At 35.3% G+C, this 24,893-nt stretch overlaps 1 protein-coding gene across 1 annotated transcript; it reads right to left on the reverse strand.

The window, feature by feature from the left end:
• Positions 1-977: 977 nt before the first annotated feature.
• POLK (DNA polymerase kappa) lies at positions 978-22,948 on the reverse strand. Its single transcript, XM_009809094.2, has 13 exons — positions 22,829-22,948; positions 17,159-17,311; positions 16,658-16,789; positions 14,835-14,988; positions 12,396-12,611; positions 10,532-10,656; positions 10,183-10,349; positions 8,057-8,089; positions 6,058-6,154; positions 4,408-4,579; positions 2,583-3,539; positions 1,375-1,426; positions 978-1,237 (listed from the first exon to the last, which is right to left on the reverse strand). Exons 1-13 carry the CDS (start codon positions 22,883-22,885, stop codon positions 1,153-1,155), a joined length of 2,400 nt encoding a protein of 799 aa, XP_009807396.2. The 5' UTR covers positions 22,886-22,948; the 3' UTR covers positions 978-1,152.
• Positions 22,949-24,893: the final 1,945 nt, after the last annotated feature.

Genomic DNA, 24,893 nt, shown 5'->3' on the forward strand with positions numbered 1-24,893 from the left:
TCTACATTTAGGCAATTTGCTGTGAACAGAAAAAATCTAAACAGAGTATTTTAAATATTTGCACTTTACAACTTCCTCCTTCCACATATGCACTCATAAAATATCGTTCACTCAGAAATACAAAATAATTTTAAAGCAAAAGATAGGTAAACAATAAGAAGGTTCAGCATCTTACATATTTGCACATCATTCATATTATTATTGCACCATGAGACCTTTTATTTAGAATAAATTTAGTGTGAATGACTGGTAACAATTTCACAATTGTGCAGAAGATTTGAGTTCTCAGTGTCTTTGGAAAGGCCAAGGATCAAACAGCATTTTTCTGACTTTCCTGGAGGAATTCTTCTCTCATCAACAGGTTTATTAACATTTAAAAAATGTTAATAATGTTTTTAAATCAGTGAAATCATCCTGTATCTCATCACAATGAGTCCTTCAGGGCTGGTCCATCAACTCTTACTGAAGTAATTTTCAGTGATGCAATGAAAGCTTGACTGTGCTCTAATTTCTTACCTTTTTCCTTTGAAACTGCAAGACCAATCCATTTGTGTGTCCACTGGGAAGACAGATGTTCTTAAGCTGAAATCAAGCTCTTCTTTGTTATCACACAACTAATACCACAATTAAATTTGGTGTTGAATTGTCCAGGGAAGTGTCAGCCTGAGCTACCATGGCTACTATGGCCAATACAACCAACAGAGAACATGGCAGGTCAGGTGTGGGAAGAGGGCCTTCAGTAAGCACAGCCTGACACTCTAGCTAATGATACCTGCTTTCCAGGGAGCTTGCCCTACAGGCTCACTCAATGGCAGCTCTAATCTCCCTGTTCTGTTTGCTGAACAGCAGAGAATTCATGAGGCTGCTTGTGACTTTATCAAAGTCCCACACATTCAATATAAACAAAGTCGAAGTGCTAGCAAATTTTGATTTTCGGAAGCAACTGGGGAAAAAAAGTATTATTCTCAAAAAAAAAAAAGAAAGAAATACTTCAGTTGCACCTGTTCTACCTCAAACACCATGTTCTTTTTACACAGGCATGCAATGGCTCCCAAGTGACAGGCACCTGAATCCAGCCTACCATCAATGCTAAATTTAATTGCAATTATAAAACACTATGAAATACTTCATATAGAATATATTCCTACAGAGTCATTTAAAAAACATTTCAATTGTATGCTTGGAATTGCTTGACTTGGCCTTTTTTGATACTGACTGTGAAGTTGTTAGTCCAGACCTAAAAAAAAAAACACAAAACAATAAGAGGTTAAAATATACAATGCATACCTACATAACTTCTACAACACTGAATATTTGTCTCAACTTCACTATTTTAAAATGAGTTGTGTACTCAAGTTTCAAGAAAACCCTTACCTTTTTGTTCCTTGTGATGGATTTGTGCATTGCTGTCCTCTGCTTAAACCTCCTGAAAAGTAATTGGAAACAATCAAAATTAATTACTTCAATAAAGAAAGAATGCTTCAGAAATTACATACATGGGAGAACTTTTAAAAGAACAGTTTTGGGTAAAGCTTTTCTTTCCTTTTTCTTTTTTTAAAAACATAACTGAATTTAATCTGTCTTAAGGAGCAGATAACATTTTATTATCTGCAGTTTGAGTACTGTAGTATATATTAACATTTTTAAAAAAGAAAAACAAAAAGCCTTTAGTTTATTGAATTCTAAGGGATTAATTTGAACCTTGTTGTAGTTTTCAGAAATATTTCAGCATAATGTAGTTGATTTTCAATGTGGTGGTTGAAAATTTTATTTTTAATTTTTTTATCCTGCAGGGGGAAAAATGAATCTTTGCCAACAGTAAGTTTTTCATTTAAAACAAAGCCTGTTTTCACATGTAACAACAATACTGTTTATAAAATTTTCTGTGTAAAAGATTCACATTCTAAGTCTTAACTGTGTTCTGATAATTCTAACACACTAGGATTTTAATTTTCTCTTATAAACCTCCCAAACTAGATTAGCAACAAGGTACTTTAAGCAGATACTTAACTACTTGCACATGTCCTCTAATCTGGCCAAAGATTAACTCTTTGTCAAAAAGAGAAACTACTTGAGTACAGATGCTACTGGTTTGGTATGTTACAGGTGCAGTTACGTGAAACAGTCTTGCAAGTTCCTGCCTTTATGCTTTAGTTCACCACCTCTCTGTTTTTGCCAGCACATTACACAGTGAAACTTTTCTGTCAACTGTATCTCTGAAACAATCCAGGCTGAAGATGTTGTCATTGATTTTCACTTAAATCTCAGTGGCATTACAAACACCCTTCTGAACACGGTTGGGGGCTAGCAAACATGCAATTTACAGAAATGAGCAGTAATTCCTATGTCGCCGTTGTGGCAAATGAGAATGTACTGTGTAACTACCACCACATTCATAAATCTAGTTTGTCACGAAAACTGATTTGGTATTTTTTAAATAAAAATGTTCACTCTCACACAGGCCTTACTCAAATGAACTTGTTGCAAAAATCTAAAAGCCCTGAAAAGTTCAAAAGTTCATTATTTTAATTGTACAAGCAGATAATTTGAATAATCAAATATATCTTAATGCGCATACTCACCAACTCTATTTGAGTTTTCCATATTGTAAGTCTTAGTAGGAAAATCTTTTTTTTCTGTCAGCTCCTGGATAAGGCCTTTATTTAAGCAGACATCCACATGTCTGTTAAATGACACAAGACTGGTGGTTTTCTGTTCTGAATTACAAACTGGACAAACAAGAACATTGTCCTCTTTGGCTTCAAAGAAACAGGATGAACTAGTTTCTTCTGTATGTTCAGTCTTTTCAAAATGGTCTTCCTTGTCTTGTGAAATTCTTTTGGGGAAAAGACACTGTTTCATACACACGTTTCTAGCAATATCACTGAGATTGCTAGGCTGTCTTTCTCTGCGCAGTTTATCAGATATTACCTGAGTGAATTTTTCTGTGCTATTGCTAGTAGAGTTGTCAGATGTACTTGCAGACTGGTCTGTTTGTGCCAATTGATCTGTTTTATTTTTTTGACATTCATCAACGTTTTCATTTTTAAATTGTGGAAGAAAGTTAAGTGTATTTTCTCTTGAATTGTCATTCTTGGATATTTCCATGATACCTTTTACAACAGTCCCATTGAGGCATTCATCAATATGCCTGTTAAGCTCTTCCAAATTATTGCTGCTTTGCTTCTCAAAGCAAACAGGGCAGGTGAAGATCTTACACACATTAGAATTCTGTAAGTCTGTGACTTTCTTTGTTTCTTCCACAAGATTTGCTGATGATTTCCTGTCATGAAAGAGCTGCTTACCCACAGTTTCATTTGGAGAAAGATTCTCACTGTTTAGCTGCCTTGCAGCTCGCTTTTTATCAAAAAAACTCCCTCTGGGAGATGCTTCTGATTTTTTTGTGAAATATTCTTGGTGGGACTTCCCGGGCTGAAGCCTAAGAAAACCAATTTCTTCTCCTGATTTTAAGAAACTCGTAATGCTTTTTTGTTGGTACTTCTTCTCTTCTTCACTTAGAAATCCTGATACTCGTACACCTAATGATGAAAAACAAACTTATAATAGCAATTTTATGAAAACTTGATACCAATTCTTAATTAACACCTTTTGAGGTATACATCCACTCAATAAAAGTGCATTTTATCTCTAAACGGAGGCTATACCACCCGCAAATGCTAGCAATGGATCACAAGGTCCATACAATTTTATCAGACCTGAACATTTGCCCAACCATATTGTTAATTTCAATACCCATGAAGTTTTAACTGATTGCACCATAACATGAGGCTATGAACCTAATACAGTTATATAGAATTCAGTCTGAGTGTTTTGCATGAAGTTTCCCCACCACAGTATTTTCTTCTTCAGCGCATTCTAATATCATAGACAAGTAAGTTTTATGTAACACTGAATGTTCAAGCAGAATGTATAAGCACCTAAAACACATGGGTCTTAGAATCAAAACACAGAGTTTACTTTTGACAGAAATTTTCAAATTTCTTGCAGAACATAGCATCTTCAAATCTATAAGCACTTTTATTTAAAGCATTTGTTCCTAAAAAAGGTTATGGACAGAAACTACCTGTTGCTGTGATGCAAAGCATATTTAAAAGCTCTTTTCAGGCAGCAGAATTAAGCACTGCTATGCGTTAAGATTCTACTCTCGTGCCAATGTGTATATTGTTCTAGGGCTAACAGGTGGTAGGAAAAGTACAACCTCAATTAGTAAAACATTCCTGATTCACCAGTCAGCACTCCAGACCTATTTCACTGTGCAAAAACTACCAGGGTAATGGAGAAAAGATATATCCATCTCTACCAATTTTACTTTAAAGTACGGTCTATTACTTTGAAACATTGTAAGATCCAACCCTGAAAAGGAAGAATGAGTTTGAAATATTTTACCCATAAGTCTTATCCGTAAAGGGTGAGGAGCAACACTATCTATTTCTGTTCCTAACAAGTCTTTAGCAACAGCAAATATTTCCTCCTCAGTAGAAACAGAAGACAGCACAGTTGAAGCTCTTGTTTTTACTTCGAAGTTCACATTCTTTAGCTTCAAGGTAACAGTTTTACCCTAGTGGGAAAAAAAAGAAAAAAAAGAAATAAAAAAAAAAGAAAAAGCTTAAGCATGTCATATACAGCACAGAAACAATTACTATGTAGCATCTATAAGGTGTGCTTATCTGTGTACAGCAAGGGGCACTGCCCATAATTTGTCTGCAAGATTCTGCACTTGCTCCTAAACTGTTGCCAAGATCAAATTCTCTGAACTGGGTCATTTGACTGTGTTTCCCAGGAGACCATCTGCCCGCCAATGCATGTTCAATAGATTTCATGCTCTGGCTACAGTCAAAACTTCTACCCTGTCTACAAAAAATTACTGCCTCACTTGGAAACTTTCAGTGCCAGATATCTTAACTTCGCTGGGAGAAAGTAGTCTACTAAGTATACGTAAGTGATAGGACAAGAAGAAATGACCACAAGTTGTGTCAGGGGAAGTTTAGACTGGATTATTAGGAAAAATTTCTTCACTGAAAGGGTTGTCAGACACTGGAACAGGCTGCCCAGGGAGGTGGTGGAGTCACCATCCCTGAAGGTTTTTAAAAGACATGTGGATGAGGTGCTTAGGGACATGGTTTAGTGGTGGACTTAGCAGGGTTAGGTTTACGGTTGGACTTGATGATCTTAAAGGTCTCTTCCAACCTAAATGATGCTATGATATTCAATTTTCCCTCCTCCTGCATGGTGCTATCAGAGCCACACACAGCATCTGTGTTTGGTACAGATACTCCCCTGACAACACCTTCCAAACTATTTATGTGATTCAGTGTGTCCATCCAGATGTAAATAAATGGCACTCCTTTTGTTCTGGTACCTTTGTAAGCTCATCCCTTTGCCCTTTTTAGCTGCTGATTTCCCCTTCAACCTGTCATCTTTTGAGACAATCTTTTATGGCTGAAGAAGACTAATCACAGTTCTTTTAGGTCTTGAACATTATTCGTTGCTTTACGATAAATACCTCTATAGAAAATATGAACTGTTCTTTCCAAATAATAAACAGACATTTGGGGAGAAGGAATACAGGGACTGTTCCTACCATTCATACAACTGAATGGTATGAGTAACTTGTCAGCAAGTTTGGGACATGTGAACTTCTTAAACTACACTACTGGCTATTGACTGGATCCTGTATGAATACAGGAACACAGTGTTTTAAATCCATTAGTATTATACAATTGACCAAAGCACAGCTCATAGACAATCAGCTCTATTACTTGTTTATAAATATTGCTTTCAGCACAAAATGTTTATATGCTAAATAAATTGGTTGATTGGTTTAATTTTTTCCACGCATATTATTAGATAGCCACCTGAACAATATCAAAATGCTGCCTAAATCATTCTAAACATCTGCAAATTAAAGAATATAGACTTCTGAAGGTAGTTTGCAGGGTATAATGCTGCTGAAAGCATTCACACTAACACTGCATTTAATAAGTTTGAGTGCAAAGTGTTCTCTTTATGCAAGTAAACAGAGAATAATATAAATACCTTAAGTCCCTCTTTCTGTAGCTCCTGAGCAAGGTCTCTGCAGAGTTCTCGACACAAGCTGTACTGGTCTTCTGCTGCGTTTATTTCACTGAATGTTCTAAGATAAAGATACGATCTTTTTTTCAGTATGAATCCTAAAACTCGTTCAGTGGCTGCTATCCTAAAAGTATTTTTTGTACAGTTAAACAAAACTACATCAGAAGAGGGTTGTATAGGTTTGAGTGTTTACTTCAAGGAAAAAATAATATTAATATGAATATTAGAAAGATTTGTGCACATTTATGTGTTTCAGAATGTTTGCAAAGCCCTTCAAATAATGGAATAATTTGGCTTTCAATTTTTCATGCCCTATTTGAAAATGTGTAAGATTTAAGGTCATTAATGCTTAAATATTTGCAAGAGAGAATACTAACACCAACTGAATTCATGGAAGCAGCCAAGTTATTTATATTTAATCTCCTTTGTACAGTGCTGTGCAACATCAGAAGAAAGAAAGGATTAGAAAGTCAACATCAGAGCCAAGTATCAGAAATAAATAATGCAGATGCTAAGAAAAAGATGCCAGCTAGGATAATTATGTCTAGCCTCAGAGGAGGAAAAACTGTATTTCTGCCAAAAATGTTGCTAACTATCTTTGCTGGAGCTTCTTAGCAGGGGAATTACAGTGTTGTTTTTTTGTTGTGCATCTGCTTTTTAGTGATAACATGAGAGGAAAGGCAACCTTCAGTTAGTAGTGGTTTTAAGAGAAGCGGGAAGCAAAACTTACAGCTGCCAGATGCTTTTGGTAAGGTCTCACAGATCCATTGTTTCATGCCAGGCTTTATATTTACGAGCATGAAGTCCCTATAGTTACACTGGATTTCTAATCTCTAAGTTATAGTCAGGTTTACCTGATCGTATTGAAAAGTCATCCTCTATTATGATTCACATTCCCCTAAGAATGTTTGCATGCTGCCAAACTAACTATTTGGGATGACTGTTTTACTGTGGATCCCATGCCATTATCCAAGGAATAACTCATGTTATCCTGGCAATGCTGCATTGATTTACAGCATTGCAATGCTGCAGTAACTGGGAAGCTCTGAAAGTCCTAAGTTTGGAAGGGGCAGGATAGAGAGAATGCTATTTCAGGCCCATCTCTTCCCCCTATATAAACTAGTTTCATGATCTCAGCAGCCCATTGACGACTCTGGTCTACAACTATTTCCCTTAGGGAGAAAAGAAGGAAGAAAGAAAAGCAGAAAGGTACAATAGACTAGCCAGATTATGTCTGCCTGCAAACCAGTGCAAGAATAGAGCCATGAATTTCTCAGCTCTGGTGGTACCAAACCTTATGGGGGTTACTTAAGCTGCCTACAACTATTAAGTCTCAATAGGAGTAAGAATGGTTTTTTATCTTGTTTTCTAAGAAGAGACAACACATGAAGGTAGAGATAATTATTACAGTGCTCTACAGATTCTTCTTGCAGTAGTGCCTTTTTAAAAATTAACTTTTGGAAATGACATACACCATCTTCTTAATGAACTTCACTCTGGTAAAAACTTAAAAGTTGGGAAATGTAACCAATTTTAGTTAACCATGCAAAATTACTGTCTGCTTTGCAAGTCTACCTTATGCTATACTTGCTATGCATGTGACTGCACGCTACTAGACTGATAGTGACATTAAAATGGAACATATGAAAAAAATTCAACCCCTTATATATTTCCACCCTATATTATGGCTTAAAGACCACTTTAATGCATCAAAGGCATTAGGAAAATCAGATGATGAGAAAAAGAGAACACACAAACCAACAGAAGTACCTCCATAGTATTCTGAAGCAAAGAAAAAAAAGTAATGAAAGCTTGAATCTGATTTAGTAAGCTTGTTGTATATGCCGTTTTTGAACACATACAAATACACAATGAAATTATATGACTATGAAAAGTATACACTACTTGGTATTAAGTAGGTTTAGTGATTAATATAATTTTTTTCAGTATTAAAGAGGCATACCTTTCAGTGCTCATACTTTTTCTTTCTCCATCCCTTTAAAAAGAAAAACAATTTATTACACTCACTTTACCTAGAACTGTTATCTTTTCAATAAACTCTGAGTCAACCAATCATACTTCAATAACTAGCAGCAGTCTCTTCTACAAAATCTGGATGTTAACTTTTTCAACAAATCTTGTACATAAAGTTTAAGCAAGTGTGAAATGGAAAATGGTTTTTTTAACAAAACTTAAACTACTGTAGATGAAATACAAGACACAGATCAGCCACAGATGTCAATAAAAATGAACAGTTTGTAAAAAAAACCCAAAACAACAAACCAAAAAAACTCCCCTCTCATATCAGGAGTCTTATTTAAAAACCAAACTAACTACAAATCCTGTGCTGTTTCACCTAGCTGTAACTGTGAAGCACTGCTATTAAAATCCTGAACATACTATGTATATTTGGATTTGTTTATCTGAGGAATTAGTTTGCTTTCTGTGTCAACTATTGCCCACTTTAAAGGTAATGTGTTAAGGCTTTTTTTGTTTCTTTCTTTCTTTCTTTCCCATTTTAATTGAGCATCCTTTAACAACTCTCCTACATATAAGGAGTTCCTCAAAGCATTTTCTTTTTAGGTCCTTCTTCTGTTTATAAGTAATGGAAATAACAAATTTGGTATCCCCAGTTTTTCCTACAAGAAGGTAGTCAAAGACAATGACCATAAGATGAACCACTTACTGAGGACTCAGGTGTTGGTATACTAAAGGCTTGCTTTCTCCACACTAAAATCACTGAAATCAAGTTCATGCTAGTAAAAAATAATCCAAGAAATAAATTTCTTAGACAACACCATTAAAAAATGTGTTCCCCTTCACAATGATAATCTTGGCTTTTGAAATGCTCCTTTTCTTCCTTTTTTTTTTAATTTATTGGGAGATTTCCCAGACTGTACAACACCTGAACAGAGTGAATAAGGGGAGAGAGTACACTGATTATTAAAGGACCATTTGAGGTTGCATTATCTTAACAGAAACAAATATTTGGAAAATTGCATTTTATTTTTTATCAAGTCACCTTCAAAAAGTCAATCTTACTGCATATTTTGTTTCAAGTCAACATACCTCTGCAAGCACAATACTGGTCGACAATCTGCTAACTGTATATATTATGTTGTAGTCAAATGGAAAAAATGGAAGATCTATTACTGTCAGAGAAGTAACAGAAATAATATGGAATAGGTCTTTCAGAAGTACATAAGACACTTTAGAACTCCTAATGAAACCAAATCATTGTCAAGTCATTTTTAAATAGAATTTCAGCATTTTGGGAAGGATAGAAGGGTATTTAAGGAAGGAATATCTTAAAGAAAGGACTCAATCCTAAATTAAGACTCTTAAGACAGCAAAATGCTATGTTCCATGTTTGTACCTAGGACAGGCTTAGAAATGATGCATATTATTGAAAAGATATATTCACTAGTAAGACTGATTTCTCCCCTCCCAAACAGAAGGCTCAAGAGCCATTACATATGAACCTTAAAGGAACAGATACGAAGAGCGATATAAAAATCTTCAGTTCTATTACAGCAAATTCACAAGTTGATATTACAAATATGTACATAAACACAATAGGAAACACAGAAGCTTCACTTACTTTCATTAGAAGTACGACAATTTACCACCAGAGAAGATCAGATACCAATGTGATTTTCATCACAATCCGATAATAATAAAAACCAACGCATGTATATTGTTTTTATAGAAGAAACAGGACTGAATACCCCTGCTTAGGATAACCGATTTCTCTTTAGCTATTTTAGTAATTATGAGGTTATCTTAAATGATACTGACTTCATTTCTTGATGTACACTTGTGCACAACTTCTCTGACAGACTTTTTGGATTGCATATATTAGACATGGCTGTACAAACTTTTGCTTTTTAATATTTGGCTGTTGTGTGTATCTTAGCCATAAGTATAACAATAATAGGTATCAGAGATCTTTTAAAATATATTAAACAAGCCAAATGTTCATTGTATTTGTTTGTCAATAAAATATGTCTTTAAATGTACAGTATGTAATGTACACAAGCAAAAATTTAGAAAAATGTAAACGCAGGAGAAAAAAACCCCAAAACATACTTTTCCAAATGTGTGGAACCCAAACCAAGGGAAATATCCAAGAAATTACGCCAAGATGCTTCCGAAAAAAGAAGAGAAAGCAGTGCCCTCTGCTGGTAAAGTTCCGAGCAAGTCACAATTCCAAGGGCTTTTAGCATCTTCTCTGTTACTTTTCCTATACCTGGCACCTGAAAAAGAGTAAGTATCATTATGTTGGAAACTTTCCATTTGTAGATCTAATACCAAGAACAATTTACATCAAACACAACTGAGCAGATTACCAGAAAAGTTTATTTCTTCAGCAGAAATTTTGCTTTTAGAACATAAGGAACATACAAGATTGCAAAGTCAATGCCGTGGTATCTCTTACCTTCCTAATGGGCAAATCTTTTAGGAAGTCTAGCACTGCTTGTCTCTCAGGAGCAATTCTGCATTGCCCATTAGGTTTATTACGATCACTGCACATTTTTGCTAACATTGTATTCGGCGCTATTCCTTAAAAAAAAAAACAAACAAACCCCATATTTTTAAAAAATACAAGACAATGTTTAATTTCAACTGTCCAATATTAAAAAGCACAAGAGTAGCCTACACATTTGGCAAAGACTAAACAATAGCAAAAGAATGACAATAACTGATAATCAGGTTTGTTACAATTCTGCAAAAAAAAATTGTAGTAGATGTGTGAGAACATAAATACATGTGGTAGATTAAATGTAACGGATGCACCAGATGAAGTGTACCTACTATTTTAAGGTAGTCAAGGTAACACAACATGCACTAATCAGTCGTGAGGGGTTAAATACCAAGCGTTTAAAAATAACATCAGCTACATGACTGAATGATTTTATGGTGGTGATTATGGTAAGACAAAAGGAAATGCTTACAACAGCAGTTATAATGAACTCTTAACGAGCGGATATTTCTTCCTTGTATTTCAGCAAAAAGACGAAATTAATTTTGAGAAAATTTACCAAATTAAAGTCTTCTGTGGGCCACCACTGCTATGTAGTCATGTAGAAATATAAATATATTTCACTGACACTGGTAGAGATGAGGAAGGATTACTCTTTTCTATCAAAGTAACTGTTTTTAGAAATGAACTCTGGAATTGGTTTAGCAAGAAAAACAGAATTATTTTGCGCTACAGCCCTAGTGCTCTAAATTTTGATTTGCTCGCTGATACAATGTATTATTCAAGATAGTAGAAGTAATTCCATTTATTATTGATTATCCATATTTTTTCAATTAGCCTTCTAACTGTTTTTCGTTTTTGGGCTTAAAACCCCTGCACTTATAAAACCTATGTCTGTTTTCTAAACACTAACTTATCCTTAGGAAGACAAAATTTCAGTGGAACAAAATCATTGTTTTGCTACCGCTCATGAGACAACATACATGGGAGGGGGGTTTCATCCTCCTTCTTCCTACTAGCTGTTCCTTTACCTCTGCTCACATTCAACACTTCTCTGGCCTTCCACATCTGCTTCATACAGCTCAGCACTCCCTGATGCCTCACTGACCTGGTTCACAAAGCAGTTTGGATGGTATCCAAACTAAGTGGCTAGGGACATACACTTTCTTTAGTCACATAATCCGGATTATTATCAAAACAGTTGAGACTTACATGTAGGTTACCTGAAGTCAAAAACAAAACTTGAACGGTAAATATTAAAAAGCTAGTGAATAGTTTATTAACTTCAACACATGTTTACTTTTCTGAGAACTAACTTTCAAATGAATTTTGATATTGCCTTAAGCAAGGAACAGTGTGGAGAACTGTTAGAAATACTTAACAATATGGATCTGCTATTCAAATTAACAGCAATTTAGCAACCAGTGACAGGTTTCACTATGACCATTGGCTTAGGAAAACAATTTACATGAAGCACTAAACAACAACCACCAGTGCTAAGACTAGCTCCTGAGCTCACTGGTCATTCTTCCACTCTACTTATATTTCAAGAAGAAAGAAGCAAAAAGATGATGTAACTGCTTCTATGATGGGGAAAAAAAAAAAACCAAACCCAAAACCAGGAGTGGCTTTGATAGCCATAATATCTCTTGAAACACTTGAAAGTCACAGTCTTTGCAGACTTGCAAAGACAGCATATTTTTTTACAGCACAAGAATGCTGTGGCAATGCTAATTTCTTAATTAATGCCCTCTGAGACTACAGTAGAAGACATTATGGAAATACAAAGCATTATTATTACTCATATGTGTCTGAATACCTGCACTAGCAGTCAGTTGAGTTTTCTGCTCAATCCTAAAGCGAATTTCCTTTACAACTTCCTCTGCAGAAGTTCCAAAGACAATTGAATTTTCCACTGACTGATCTCTTTGTTCAGGCTGGCCATCTATCAGAGGTATGCTGTCTTCAAACAGTACCGGTGAAGAAGAGTATCCATCTTCATTAAATTTGGCAGACATATTTATACCATCTTTATCTACGTTAGACAGAAACACAAACAATTAATCCGTTAATGTAAAACATATACTTTATTGATTTCCTTCTGCAGAGGCTGAAGACAATTCATTAGCAGGTTTTTTTTTCCTGTCTGGAAAAAAATAATAATTATTTAGCCAAACCAATTGCATTGCTTTTTTGTTTGAAGAAAGGAGATTCGTAACTGTTTTGTTCTTAATAAGATTTGGGCTTGGCTGAGATTGGAAGAATTGGCTAGGAGACTGGACATAACTTCCAGAAAAGCAACAAGGTTTAACGGCCTGTTGCTGTAGCAGCAGAAAAACATCAAATTTTGGCATTATTTTTGTTTCATATCAGAGTGGAGGCCAGATGCTCCCTTTTTTGTGGAAATAAAAATCTTTGGCAGAAGTTTTTTCAATATTCTCCAAAGAAAATTAGGATTCTGGAATATCTGATTCTAGAACAATCAGCCTGATAAGCTTGTTGTTTTCAACTGCAGTAATGGCAGAACAAGTAATGTCAGCAGCCCTTTGTCTTTTACAAACTTTACTGTTACAGTTTCACATTCTGAGTGTTTGCATTTCAGAACAAAGATGTCAGAGAAGTATGAAGAGGCACATGACTACACACCAGTGATATTTATTTTGTAAAGACTATGCCAGTTTTTTTCTTTCTATTCTCTTCTATTAATGCTTTTCAGGAGTAAGGTATCCCTGATTATCCTCTTAATGGCTATTTAGATAATTTTCAAATACAGATAATATAAATATTCCAGTTTGTGCCTCAATCAATAATTTGTATGACTCCTCCTTTTTTATTATTACCAATTGGGTATACAGTTGTGGATGTGGTTCCAACTCCACCTTCTAAGGCCAAGTGAAATCCAGTCATATCTTAAGCATGACTGTAACTCCTGCAGTGCTCATTACTTTATATATTTTTAGTCCTGTAAAATAATCATGTAATTCGAGCTTACACACACAATCTTTGCAGACAATTTCTCATGCTTCCGATGTACAGGACTCACTATAGTATTTTAGGAAACATCTTTGCAAAATACAAATAACCTTTAGAACAGTATGTTTGTTTATTCTACATTGCCTGAAGTCATAAGATTATTACTACTTATTTGCAAAATTATCATGTTGAATTGCAAAGAAAAAATACACACCTAGAACACACAATTGGGTTTAATAAACCTAGTACCACTTTTCACACATTTTACTCAAGCTAAAAAAAAAAAATCCTCCAATTCCAAATCATCAGCAGCATACCTTTTATGCACGGGTGAGTAGTAGAGGAAGTTAACCTGTAAACTAACAAATCAGAGGTAGAAAGTATATGGCAGGATAACTTATGAAAGGACTTAAGTATCTACACTTTCAATGGGTGCAGCTTATCTGAAGCTTATGTTCTATGCATGTGTGACTGGTAACCCCTGCTCCTGACCCCTGGTAATGTGGTTAGCATAACTAACGCCATTTTATAAGGCAAGCAGCCATTCCCCGGGACCAAGTGCATCACGTATTCATTCCCTTTCGCCTCATTATCAGGCGCTGAAGGTCCTGTGCACCAAGCAGATGAACCAAACAGATTTCTTCCCCTCCCTACTGGCCTCAAGGTTCCTGGGCACCAGACTGATACCCCTCCCTTCCTTGCCAGGTCCCAGGCACCTGGCCAGCCCGGTGGTGTTGATGACCCTGCCACAGAACAGGGAAGTGTAACAGCACCCAGAGCACTGCCTGTAAAACCAAGCAGATACAAGTCCTAAGGGGGAACTTGGACCAGAACTGCTGCTGGACAGGGAGACTGGGACTCCCTGGTGACCAGGGACTCCTCCGCCATCGTCTGCTTCCTCCAAGGACTGAGGGAGTGACTCGTATTCTCTTACATGATTTTTGAGTCTAGATTATGATTTGTCACATTGATACAGCAAACCACGTATTAAGATTTGACCTGATCTGCAGAGGGTCCATGTGATAAGAAATCATAAGTTAAGTTGTACTATGAATTCTGTATTATGCTACTTATAGAATGTACTACATTGATTCTGCTTGCAGAAATCCTGTGCTATTCTAATCCTAAATTCTGTGCTATACTAATCCTAATTTCCTGTTAAAAAAATAAAGCTTAAATTTTAACTACAATTTAGTGCCATCAATGTTCTGCCAAGGCTCCCTAGAAGAACCTGCCTGTCCCCTCAGGGTCAGGTGACTGCATGAAAAGAGAGTAATTTGTTTACCTTTTTGTGTAGTGCTTTCTGTGTTAAAAAAGAATCTTCTCTTATCTTCAGGCCAGTTCAGTCTTTCCTCCAAGTGCTCTGTTATGTTCAGGTAGGCTTCATCTAGGCCCATAGGCATAAAATTGGAATCATATTCGGTCAGTATTTCTCTAACCTTGATAAATACATAGTGAAAGTTTAAAGCCTTGTTGCTGTAAGATCTTGACACACAATTATGAGGTGAACAAATGTACTCTGAAAGGTCAAGATGACAAATCAATATTAAAGATATTTATAGAACAAATTATTTATTTATATTGGAAAACCTTAGTACTGCTTCTCACAAGTAGCAAGATATCAATAATAAGTGAGAAATAAACAGATTTTGAACACTGTATTTTACTGCAGAGGTCATTAAGATCAGCGTATATGGACTCCACATGCACTAGGTTCACAGACACTGCAGTAACCACCTGAATAAAACTCTGGGGACCTGGGAACTCAGCAGAGCACATGAGCTGATGCACCCTTCTGTGCACTGTGTGTCAGACATCACATATGCAAACATTAAAAAAAAAAACCAAAACACCCTAAGTTTTAAGTTACATTCAAACTAAAGTTATAGGCAACGTTTTAGAGCGCTAGTTAATGCCACAGGCAAAACTTGTTAGAAAAATCTTTAGTGATAAGTGCATCTTCCCAAAAGGCAATATAATAAGTTAAATGGTCAAAATAAACCCTCTACCTTTTCTCCTCTTTCTTCCCCCTCTTTTTTTTTTTAAACAAGTAGGAAAATTTGACTGCATCATATTTTCTCTAACAGTTTTGGTCAAATTCTGAGGTATCACAAGATTTGTTCACATGCACTTCATCTTTCTGAAACTGATTAAAGATAAGATTCACTGCTCAACTTTTAATGACAAAATGAAATAAATTTAAATATTTTCAATCCAAATACCAAGAGAAAAACCGTAATTAAAAAATCAAATCTACCTGAACCTTTAATACTTTACCCCATCAAACAACAAATTAAATACATATCATGAAATCCAAGATCCTTAACGAGTTCAAACCCATTCTGAAATACTCATATTTATATATGCTTTTTTACAACAGAAGTGAGAAAAATCAAGTAAGATCAAAATTAGTAATTAGCTTTATTTATCTGAAGAGATTGAGGCTTCATAAAAACAAAAAAAATAAATCTTGGCATAATTTTGTGGAAGTCAGGAGGCTTGTGCCATGCACTAGTTTGACTTAAGACCTACAAAAGATCTTTTACTTTACTTTCTCTCTTTTTTTTAAAAACAGGATTTTGGGTATCCTAAGTATTTCTCCTGGTAAAATTACTTCGTTAAAGCAAAATGTGATTTCTTTACTCCCTAATTTTTTGCTATTTCAGGTCCCTTCTTTTAAAACAAATGAATCTGCATTTAGAACTCACTAATGCTCTTTGCTTCTCTCTGCAGTAATTAGCATTTGAAATTATGATTATGCATTGTATGAAATTATTTTCTCCATGTTTCCTATGTACTTGCAGCTTCCTAGTAATTAGATTATGCTCCATGGTTTTGAAGTTTTAAGAATAAGGCTCCCCACACAGTTTTGAAAATCTCTGTCAGCATCACTACTGACTTCATTAAAATGGCAAGATGGGTGAATGCAATGCTTTTTCATCTCCTTGCCCAAAAGCATGAATGTTTTGTTCAACTTATGTTCAAAGCCACATCACTGAAGAGTTTAATATTTAAACCACCACTTTCCACGTTATCTAGAACTGATGTATTGATAGAGTCTAAAACGAAGTACACCGACTTTTTGTTAGAGAGCACCTTCAGACTTACCTCTTTACTCACTTTGCTGTATTTCTCAAAGTTTAATGGTACTATAGTTAGATGTGGACATAGCTTTTTCGCAATAAATCCAGGCATGGCTGCACGTACACCAAATCTCCTAGCGTGGTAATTTGAAGTGGACTTAGGAGACATTAAATAAATTTAGTGTTCAGTAATCAAGTTTTTCTTGAAGTTTAGTGTTAAATAATCAAGTTCTAATCACATATTTCCACCAAGACTGACAAGGCCGAGAGTTTATACGCATTCCCCCCTGCCCCGCTTTTCAATCTGTTTACATCCTTTAAACTTTCATCAGTACACGTTTTACTGAAAAATAAAATTCAGCTTACACGGTCTAGTCTAAGAACAGATGTTTCCTCTATTATTTTTGTTATTTTTTCACAATTATAAAAATTCTTTATATAACAGTGTCATTATATTATTATTGTATGGTTTATTAGGCTAGATTCATGTAATTGATTTCTATATTAGCTTGACATTCGGCCTTACCAACATACTCATTGATCCCACTGCTATAGGCTTTTCCTTCAGCTCTGGATTGTCTCTCATTTCCACAGCTGCATAGAAGGCATCCATGTCAATGTGTACAATCGTACTGCTAAGGTTACGGCTCTGTTCCAGTTCTATCACAAGTTTGTCCACCTGAACAGAATAAACCAATAATTGAAAAACTATTAACCTGGCAGAAGTGCAACAGTACAGATGATCCTAAAAACTCAAGATGCATCTGGCATATTGTTAAAAAACCCAACAAACCTAAACCCCACCAAACCTACACCAACAAAAAAACCCCAACCAGGTTTCTGATGTCAATTCCTCTCAGAGAGGACACTGCTGCAGCAAATGATAAAAAAGACAACAAAAAAACCCAAAAAAACCTATGAAAAAACCCCCAACCCAACAAACAACAAAACCCCATCTATGTGAAAAAAAAAAGATATACCATCTGATTCAGACAGAAGCTTTGCAAGACCACTGACTATGCAGCTTTGGCTACTGTGATACAGGTTATTTAAAAAACTTGAAAATATGCTATACTCCTAAATTAAGCTACCACACTTAAGAAAATTGGCCTAGACAGTTGAAGAGAAGACCAATACCTCACAGGGCAGATCCATTTATCTTGTCTTGTCAGAAACAAGGTCTCAAACAAACAGGTTAATTTACTGCTAAGTAAGCTACTGTTAATCCCTTCATAAAATTCCTCAACATTTGCTACAGGAATCCGTATCATATAAGGCTGGATTGCTAGCAAAACTGCAAGGTGACTTTTAAAGAAAAGCCCATACATAGAAAGTGCATTTCGCTCCAAGAGCTAAAGATGTATCTAGTCCACTAGTAGACTGTGAGCAGTACTCCTGCTTCATCAGCTCCATGGTACTGTGAGGCAGAGGCCAAGCACACAGACCTCTTCATCAAATACTTTAATTGTTCTTAATTTGCTTGCATTCTTTTACCAAAAGACTTGCAGATCATGTGCTTGTTTCTGAAATATTTCCAACTATGAATAAGCGTCACCAGAAAGCATGAGCGCCTTATCTGACAGGCAATTTTTAAGGTCTACTGATTTAAATGACTGTGTTGGCAGTACCACACATCATTCTAGAAGCAAAAGAGAAAATACGTATTAAAAAAAAAAAAGAAAAGAAAAGAAATGCTATCAAACTGATTATCTAACCACACTAATGACTATGCTAACCTCTATTTATACAACCAAAGGTTGCTACTGCTAGAAAAAAAAACAACAAATAGGCGTCATAGAACTCCAGAAACGCAAGTAGTGAAAGGCACCGAAGTTTCACTTTGCTTGCAAGCACAAGGACACACAAACATATTCATGCATCAAGGTACCATTACGGAAGTGTTTCTGGCTTGATCGCAATGGATTTATGCTCCTGGAGAGGAATGTTTACCTGCAATTTGCAAGGTTATTTGAAGACAGTTTCTCTTTTTTTCCTCTCGACAGAGCTGCTTAATAAAAAACATAAAAACCTTATCCAAAACCCCATCTTTGGAGCTGAATACACTTGAACCAAGGCAAGCGGCTATGAATAACTAAATAGCTGAGTAATAATTTACAAAGCCTTTTCTCTGTTTTGCTCCAAGTTGATTTGAAGGATGAAAGGCTAGAACGGGGCCTCAAACTAGGCTATTCCATACAGAAGAGCACAGTATGCTCCCTGAGGCTGAGAAAGCTGGTTTAGACGAATTAAAAGCAAAAGGGGAAAGCCCTTCAAAACAACAATGAAAAAGTGGGGAATTTACATTATTTTCATCACACTACTAATTCAGCAAGGGTTCAAGTCACACTATAATCATGAAAAGCATCCTTATTTTAAAATATACTTTACAGATAATTTTCAGGTTACTCTCAAATTCAAATTGCTTAATTCATTAATACTGTCAATTCCTCCTCAACTTCTGTATTTCAATTTATCACATTTACAACAAACTTCTTTTTGCTTTTTCTCCCCAAATGCATTTCTAACATGATACTTACTGATCAGCTAACATACACATCTAAAGAATGAAGTAAAATTACATTAAACTAATCAGAAATACAAGAAGATAACTCTTCAGCAAAAGCAACTGATACAAGCAATATGCCAAAACAAAACACACCCAGAGATACTCAGAGAATTCTGGATGCCTATAGATGTTTCATTAGTAAGATCAGGAAAGTTATGGAATAGAACCTTAGAGGCAAGCCAGGTTCACAAGTTTTTAAAAGCTGCTTTCAATTTTCCTTTGAAGATAAAAGAGAGATACTAAGTTTTTTTTATTTCTAAGCTATATGAAAAACCCCTAAAAAGTACAAATTGTAATTAGAAGTTTAATTTTGCTTATAGTGACTTCTAGACAATTTAAACAGTAACCTCTCATTCTTTCTTATCCCATGATGCAAAATAGCAGTTTTCCATCTTAAATTGCTTTGTCAAAATAAGACAGAAAAGATTATTCAAAACCTCTTTTATATTTGTAAAAGCATCTGACAAGGCAAAGAGATAACAAACAGTGATACCATTTTAAGACAACAGTAACTATTTACAGAATAAACATCTGGGATAAAACCCACATAGATAAAAATAGCAACCATCAGTACAGCAGTTTGAAAATCTGGTAGCAACTGCATACTTTTTAAAATATTGTTAACTACTGCTGAATTTCAAGCAATTCCACTCTAGGTTGTTAGGATAATCTAACTCTGTTACAGAAAAGTTTTCAAAAAATTAATGATTACATGATACTGTACAGTATATAATTTCCCTTAAAAAGGAAAATTATTAGGAAAACTTCAAACTACCTTTCACATGTCAAATTATTTGGAAAAAAACCAAACAAAAAAAGCCAACCAACCAAAGAAATATTTGTACATGGAAACGGCAGTTTTAAGAAGATTTACAAGTACTTTCTAACCTCCAATAGTTGCAAAATCAATGGTGGTAAGTGCCCTTCTGCAAAGAAAGCCTTCTAAGAAAAACTGTAAAAATGTAAGAAATACCCTCACAAATTCCTTGGCATACAATACATGCTAGTGGTGAGAAAGACAGCATTACATTGCAGTTTCTACTTTTTATTTATATTATTGTTTCCACCATGTAACCAGGATTTCATCCAACAAATCCAGTAAGCGGGGATTTTTTTGTTTGTTTGTTTTCACATTACAGCACTTACATCAACTGCCAGCTAAGGAAGCTGTATCTGAGCCTCTAACCATCCTACAAACCAGACTTGATCTGCAGATGAGAACTTGCAGCATTCCTAGAAGTAAATATATGTATACCTTTGTAATACTGGAGTACCTCCCACTTACAAATTTTAGGAGAACAAATTCTCTCCTGGCATATCAGAAGGTAGTACTAAAAAGAAGAGTTGAAGAACACGATAGACAACAACAACAAAGAAGACATGAAAATGAGAGCTGTCTATATCTGTATCTGAAGACTTAGAGAAGCTGATTAAACAATACACAGCACATACTAAGAAAACCAAACAGGACAAACAAGACTTGAAAAGTTAAAGGTGGAGATAATGGCCTCGGGAAGAGTAGCTGGCAAGGAAGTGACAGAAGTGGGAGGCATTTAGGGTATCAGACATAGACAGATAAAGACTGGCTAGGCCAGGAGACCGGGGGCTTCAATGGGGACTCTGGGGGCATAGACAAGGACTGCTTTGGAAAGAGGACTGATGGTAATCTGGGGATGTGGGACAAGAAAAGGAAAATTCACAATAGGATAAATTAAAAGAAAGGAAAGGAGACAGCAAAAGGGTCAGAACTTGTGATGAAGAAACGAGGGCAACAACAGTCATGAACCAGAGCTTATCTGCATACAGACAATGGAACCAAAACCCAAGCAGCAAACATCTAAAATGAGCCAGCAATAAACTGTGCATGTTATCCCCCTCTAATGACAGTTCTCATGCAGTATGGCAGCTGACTTAACACTTACTCCATTGGAAATAAAGACTGCTATTTGAGCAAGAGGCATAAAGATTTCAAACATGGGGTCTGAAACTCAGTTCCCAGTAAGACTCCCATGAAAGAATTTCTCTTTTTTTAAGCTTCTTTTTTCTTCTATAGAAAGCAATTTTCATACAAAACATTAAAAGAAAATAACTTTATGTTGCAAGATCAAAGAATCAAGTTCAAAAAAAGACAGCATAAGGGTAGTCAAAGCAATTCAAATTTATTGGCTTTCCCTATATGCAGTATATATTCTTTAATTACATAACCATACAGTAATTTTATAGGATCTGTGTCGTTCACGTCATTCATTTTATAAGACTGTTCTCTGTAAAATGTAAAGTTCTGTAGTGAAGGAAGAATGGAAATGGAAGTATTTTTTCATAGTTAAATGACTTAAAAGCTACCCCAGAAAATGATGGGAAAAAAAAGAAAAGAATGGACAGGAAAAGACATAACTGATCCATGTTAAAGATTAACTAAAAACAGTTGAGACATACAGGCTTATAACAAACTTCGTAGAGGTACTCAGTAATCACAAGTATTTCTGGGCACAAATTTGAGACAGTGGCATCTAATTTACGGAAGCGATTTGCAAATCTGCAATGAACAAAAAAAGATTGTACACCAAAGGTTGGGACCTATAATCCTCACAATGGCATTCAAAATTAATGGATGTGTTTAATCTTCATGTGCTTCAGCTCCTCATCTACAAAACAAAAATATCACTCTACTTTGCTGGAGTATTGCAAGAATAATTTAAAGAATTCACACTATGTGGTGTACAACACAGAAGAGCCTATAAGGAGGTCAGTAATTCTGCATTCAAAGCTGGATTAGACTAGTGTACAACAAATAAAGCTTGGGGCCACGCACTGAACAATGAGGACAACAGTAAATATTGAGTAATTGCCCACTCAGTGAACACTGTCTGCACTGTGCACTGAATGAAGCAGGAATCCTGTTAGGGAAAAATAGCAAGAAACCATGTAATTAAAGACTGAATCACAGTACAAATTAAAATGGAAAAGAATTAAGCTTCTACAAGCAACTTTAATTCTGTTGTGCCTAAGAATGTTTAGTATGCAACCTTGGTCTGTTTTCTTTTAACAACCTTTCATACACAGTAATACTTATTATCTATCATTAGCATTTGAGAAGAGAAATAGCCTCTTCGTCTTTCTAGTTCAGGACACTTGTATTTCTTGTGACTGCTTGCCATGATGATTTTTTCATTAATTAGCATAAATAAGTAATAAATTAGATCCGGAAGAGTTGACAACTGTAATCTTCCCTCATCCCACTGCAGGCCATTGAACACAAATATACATATATTATAAAAATAGAAAGTAAACTCAAGACTGATATGATACTTATTAACAAGGTATTTAACAAAACTTTTACAGAAACCATAATGACATCCCTTTAAACTGATCAGACTTAGAAGAACAGGAATTACTTTGCTTCATTTTACTCACTTAGAAAACATTTCAGAGTAATTTTACAATCTATTCTTCTAGCAAGTTTTTATTAAGATTACCTCATCAAAACATTGTGCACTTCTACTTGCATGACTAACATCGAAACAGTAGTTAACATTGTGCTTATCACCAGAATTTAATGCAATAAACTAGAACACACCAAAATGTTTATCATTCGCCATTTACTCCAAAAAGTCTTTACAAGATTAGTACCTGCAGCTGTGCTTTCAAGAGCTGTTGTGTTGTAATTTTCTCTTTTAGCTGCATCATTTTTTCAATTCGTTGGTTAACTTGTTGATCTTTTTTAAGTTCATTTTCATAAAATCTAGAACCCTGGAAGAAAATTGCAAAAACACTAAGGTTTTTATTTGTCTTTTCCTATAAACAACCACATTTGATCTTTAAAGACAGAAAATGTATACAGTAAAGGTTTCTAATGAATATTCTGGATTTTCATATAAATGATACACAAAAGAGACCAGCGGTGCTTTACATCTCTCTCCTTAAATGACACAAATATAGTTCTCCTTCTCAGATCCCCTATACTCAGATGAGTATAAGGGACTATTTAGAGAACTTATGATGTTTACTGCTTGCTTGTTCTAACACTCGACAACAAAAATTCCAAAAGAGCAGATAAAAGTCAAACTATTCTTTGCAATACCTCCAAGATAAGGAGCATAAAACTCCAAAGAAAATGGATTTAAGCATTTAACCTACATGGAAGTAAATAATCACATTGTAAAAGTCAAATCCACTTATAACGTTGAGTATTTCATTGACCATTTAATCTTGAAGGACATTGCAGTATTAGAAGCTATCTGGAAGAGGATGATGAAAAGCAAATGGGTATAAAAAAGCCCTCTTGCTCTCAAGTATGCAATTGCTCGTTCGAGAAAAGCAATGAATAAAAGGAGATGTAATGAAAACATAAAAAGACAACTATTGTGTAAAGAACATACAATGCGACTTCCCTTCCTGACTCATAACAAAAGAAAAGAGGGCATACAAGGAAATAGAAAAGAGGAAAATTCAAAACCAGGAAATAAAATATTTTTCTTGCAATGTCTGCTTAGCTTACAAAAGAAATAACATTTGCAGAAAGAGGTAATGGCTTTTATTGAACCACCTGATAAAATCTCCAAAAGCGGACAAATTTTTACCTCAAAGCCTCTGACTACCAAACTGTCACTGGTGCCAAGAATTCAGTCATAGTCAAATAAGAATCAGGCATTTATGTAAAAAGCAAAAATATGCACTTTTATAATAATGATAAAAAGGATGAATGGCAAGACTGTAATGTGCCATGTCTCATTGCTTAGGAGAAATCTCCAATGAGAAGAAATTAGGGTGTGTCTTCTTTCAATATCAGACATGCATTTCCTCTTTTCTCCCCTCTGCAATCAAACACGACTTGTTGAGACTCACTGAAAGAAGTAAGTACCAAAATATTGGTGTGGAAAGCAACCCAATACTTAAGATTGTTATTAAGCTGTGGGGTTTTTTTACATCTCTTGCAGTATTTCGCAGTTGAAATGCTATAAAATCTTGTTGTAATACAATTGTGGGTAGTGTTTGTAGGTGTAATTTTGAAGATGAAAGAAAAGCTTAAGAAAAAGAATCAACACTTCTTTTCCGATTTCTCGAGCTGTATCTGGTATGCTTTTTTGGACAGAAATATATCTAATACATTGATGCCTGTATATCGGTTTTGAAAGCCTATTTTACAGTTCATTGTATTTCATACCAGGAAATCAAACAGTAAATGTTTCTGACGAAATAATTTATCCAAATATCGTTACTAGGAATATGTCCTTCAAAGCACTAAGTTTTCAAGGAAGAGTGAACAGCATAAGCAGAAGAAACAGCTAATCAATAAGAGGCTTGATAGCATATAAAGTATCATCAAAGTGAAAATGTAAGCAAAAAAATGTTTGCCAAATAAGAGAGAGCTGTTTGTAGTAGGTTTTCTGCTTTCCCCTCCCCGTCCCTGCAGCTTACCACAGAGCAATAGTAGTCAACACAGAACTCATGAGCAAAATATCAAGCACATAACCTAGGGCCATAGTGACACCAAATGAAATACACATTTTTGCAAGGAAAAGTAAGAAAACCCAGAGTTGTTAAAATAAATTGTTATCCCCATATAGTTCTATGTGAAGACTCTCCAATAACAACTAAAAAAACTAGTATTTCAATGCTTTGTAGATTTGTGGGGTCCTCTGTGGATCTTTGGTACAAAGTTGCACACTACTGGCCACCTCTCTCAAATACTGAG

The sequence above is a fragment of the Gavia stellata genome, chromosome Z (assembly GCF_030936135.1).
Source record: "Gavia stellata isolate bGavSte3 chromosome Z, bGavSte3.hap2, whole genome shotgun sequence".
Taxonomy (NCBI): Eukaryota; Metazoa; Chordata; class Aves; order Gaviiformes; family Gaviidae; genus Gavia; species Gavia stellata.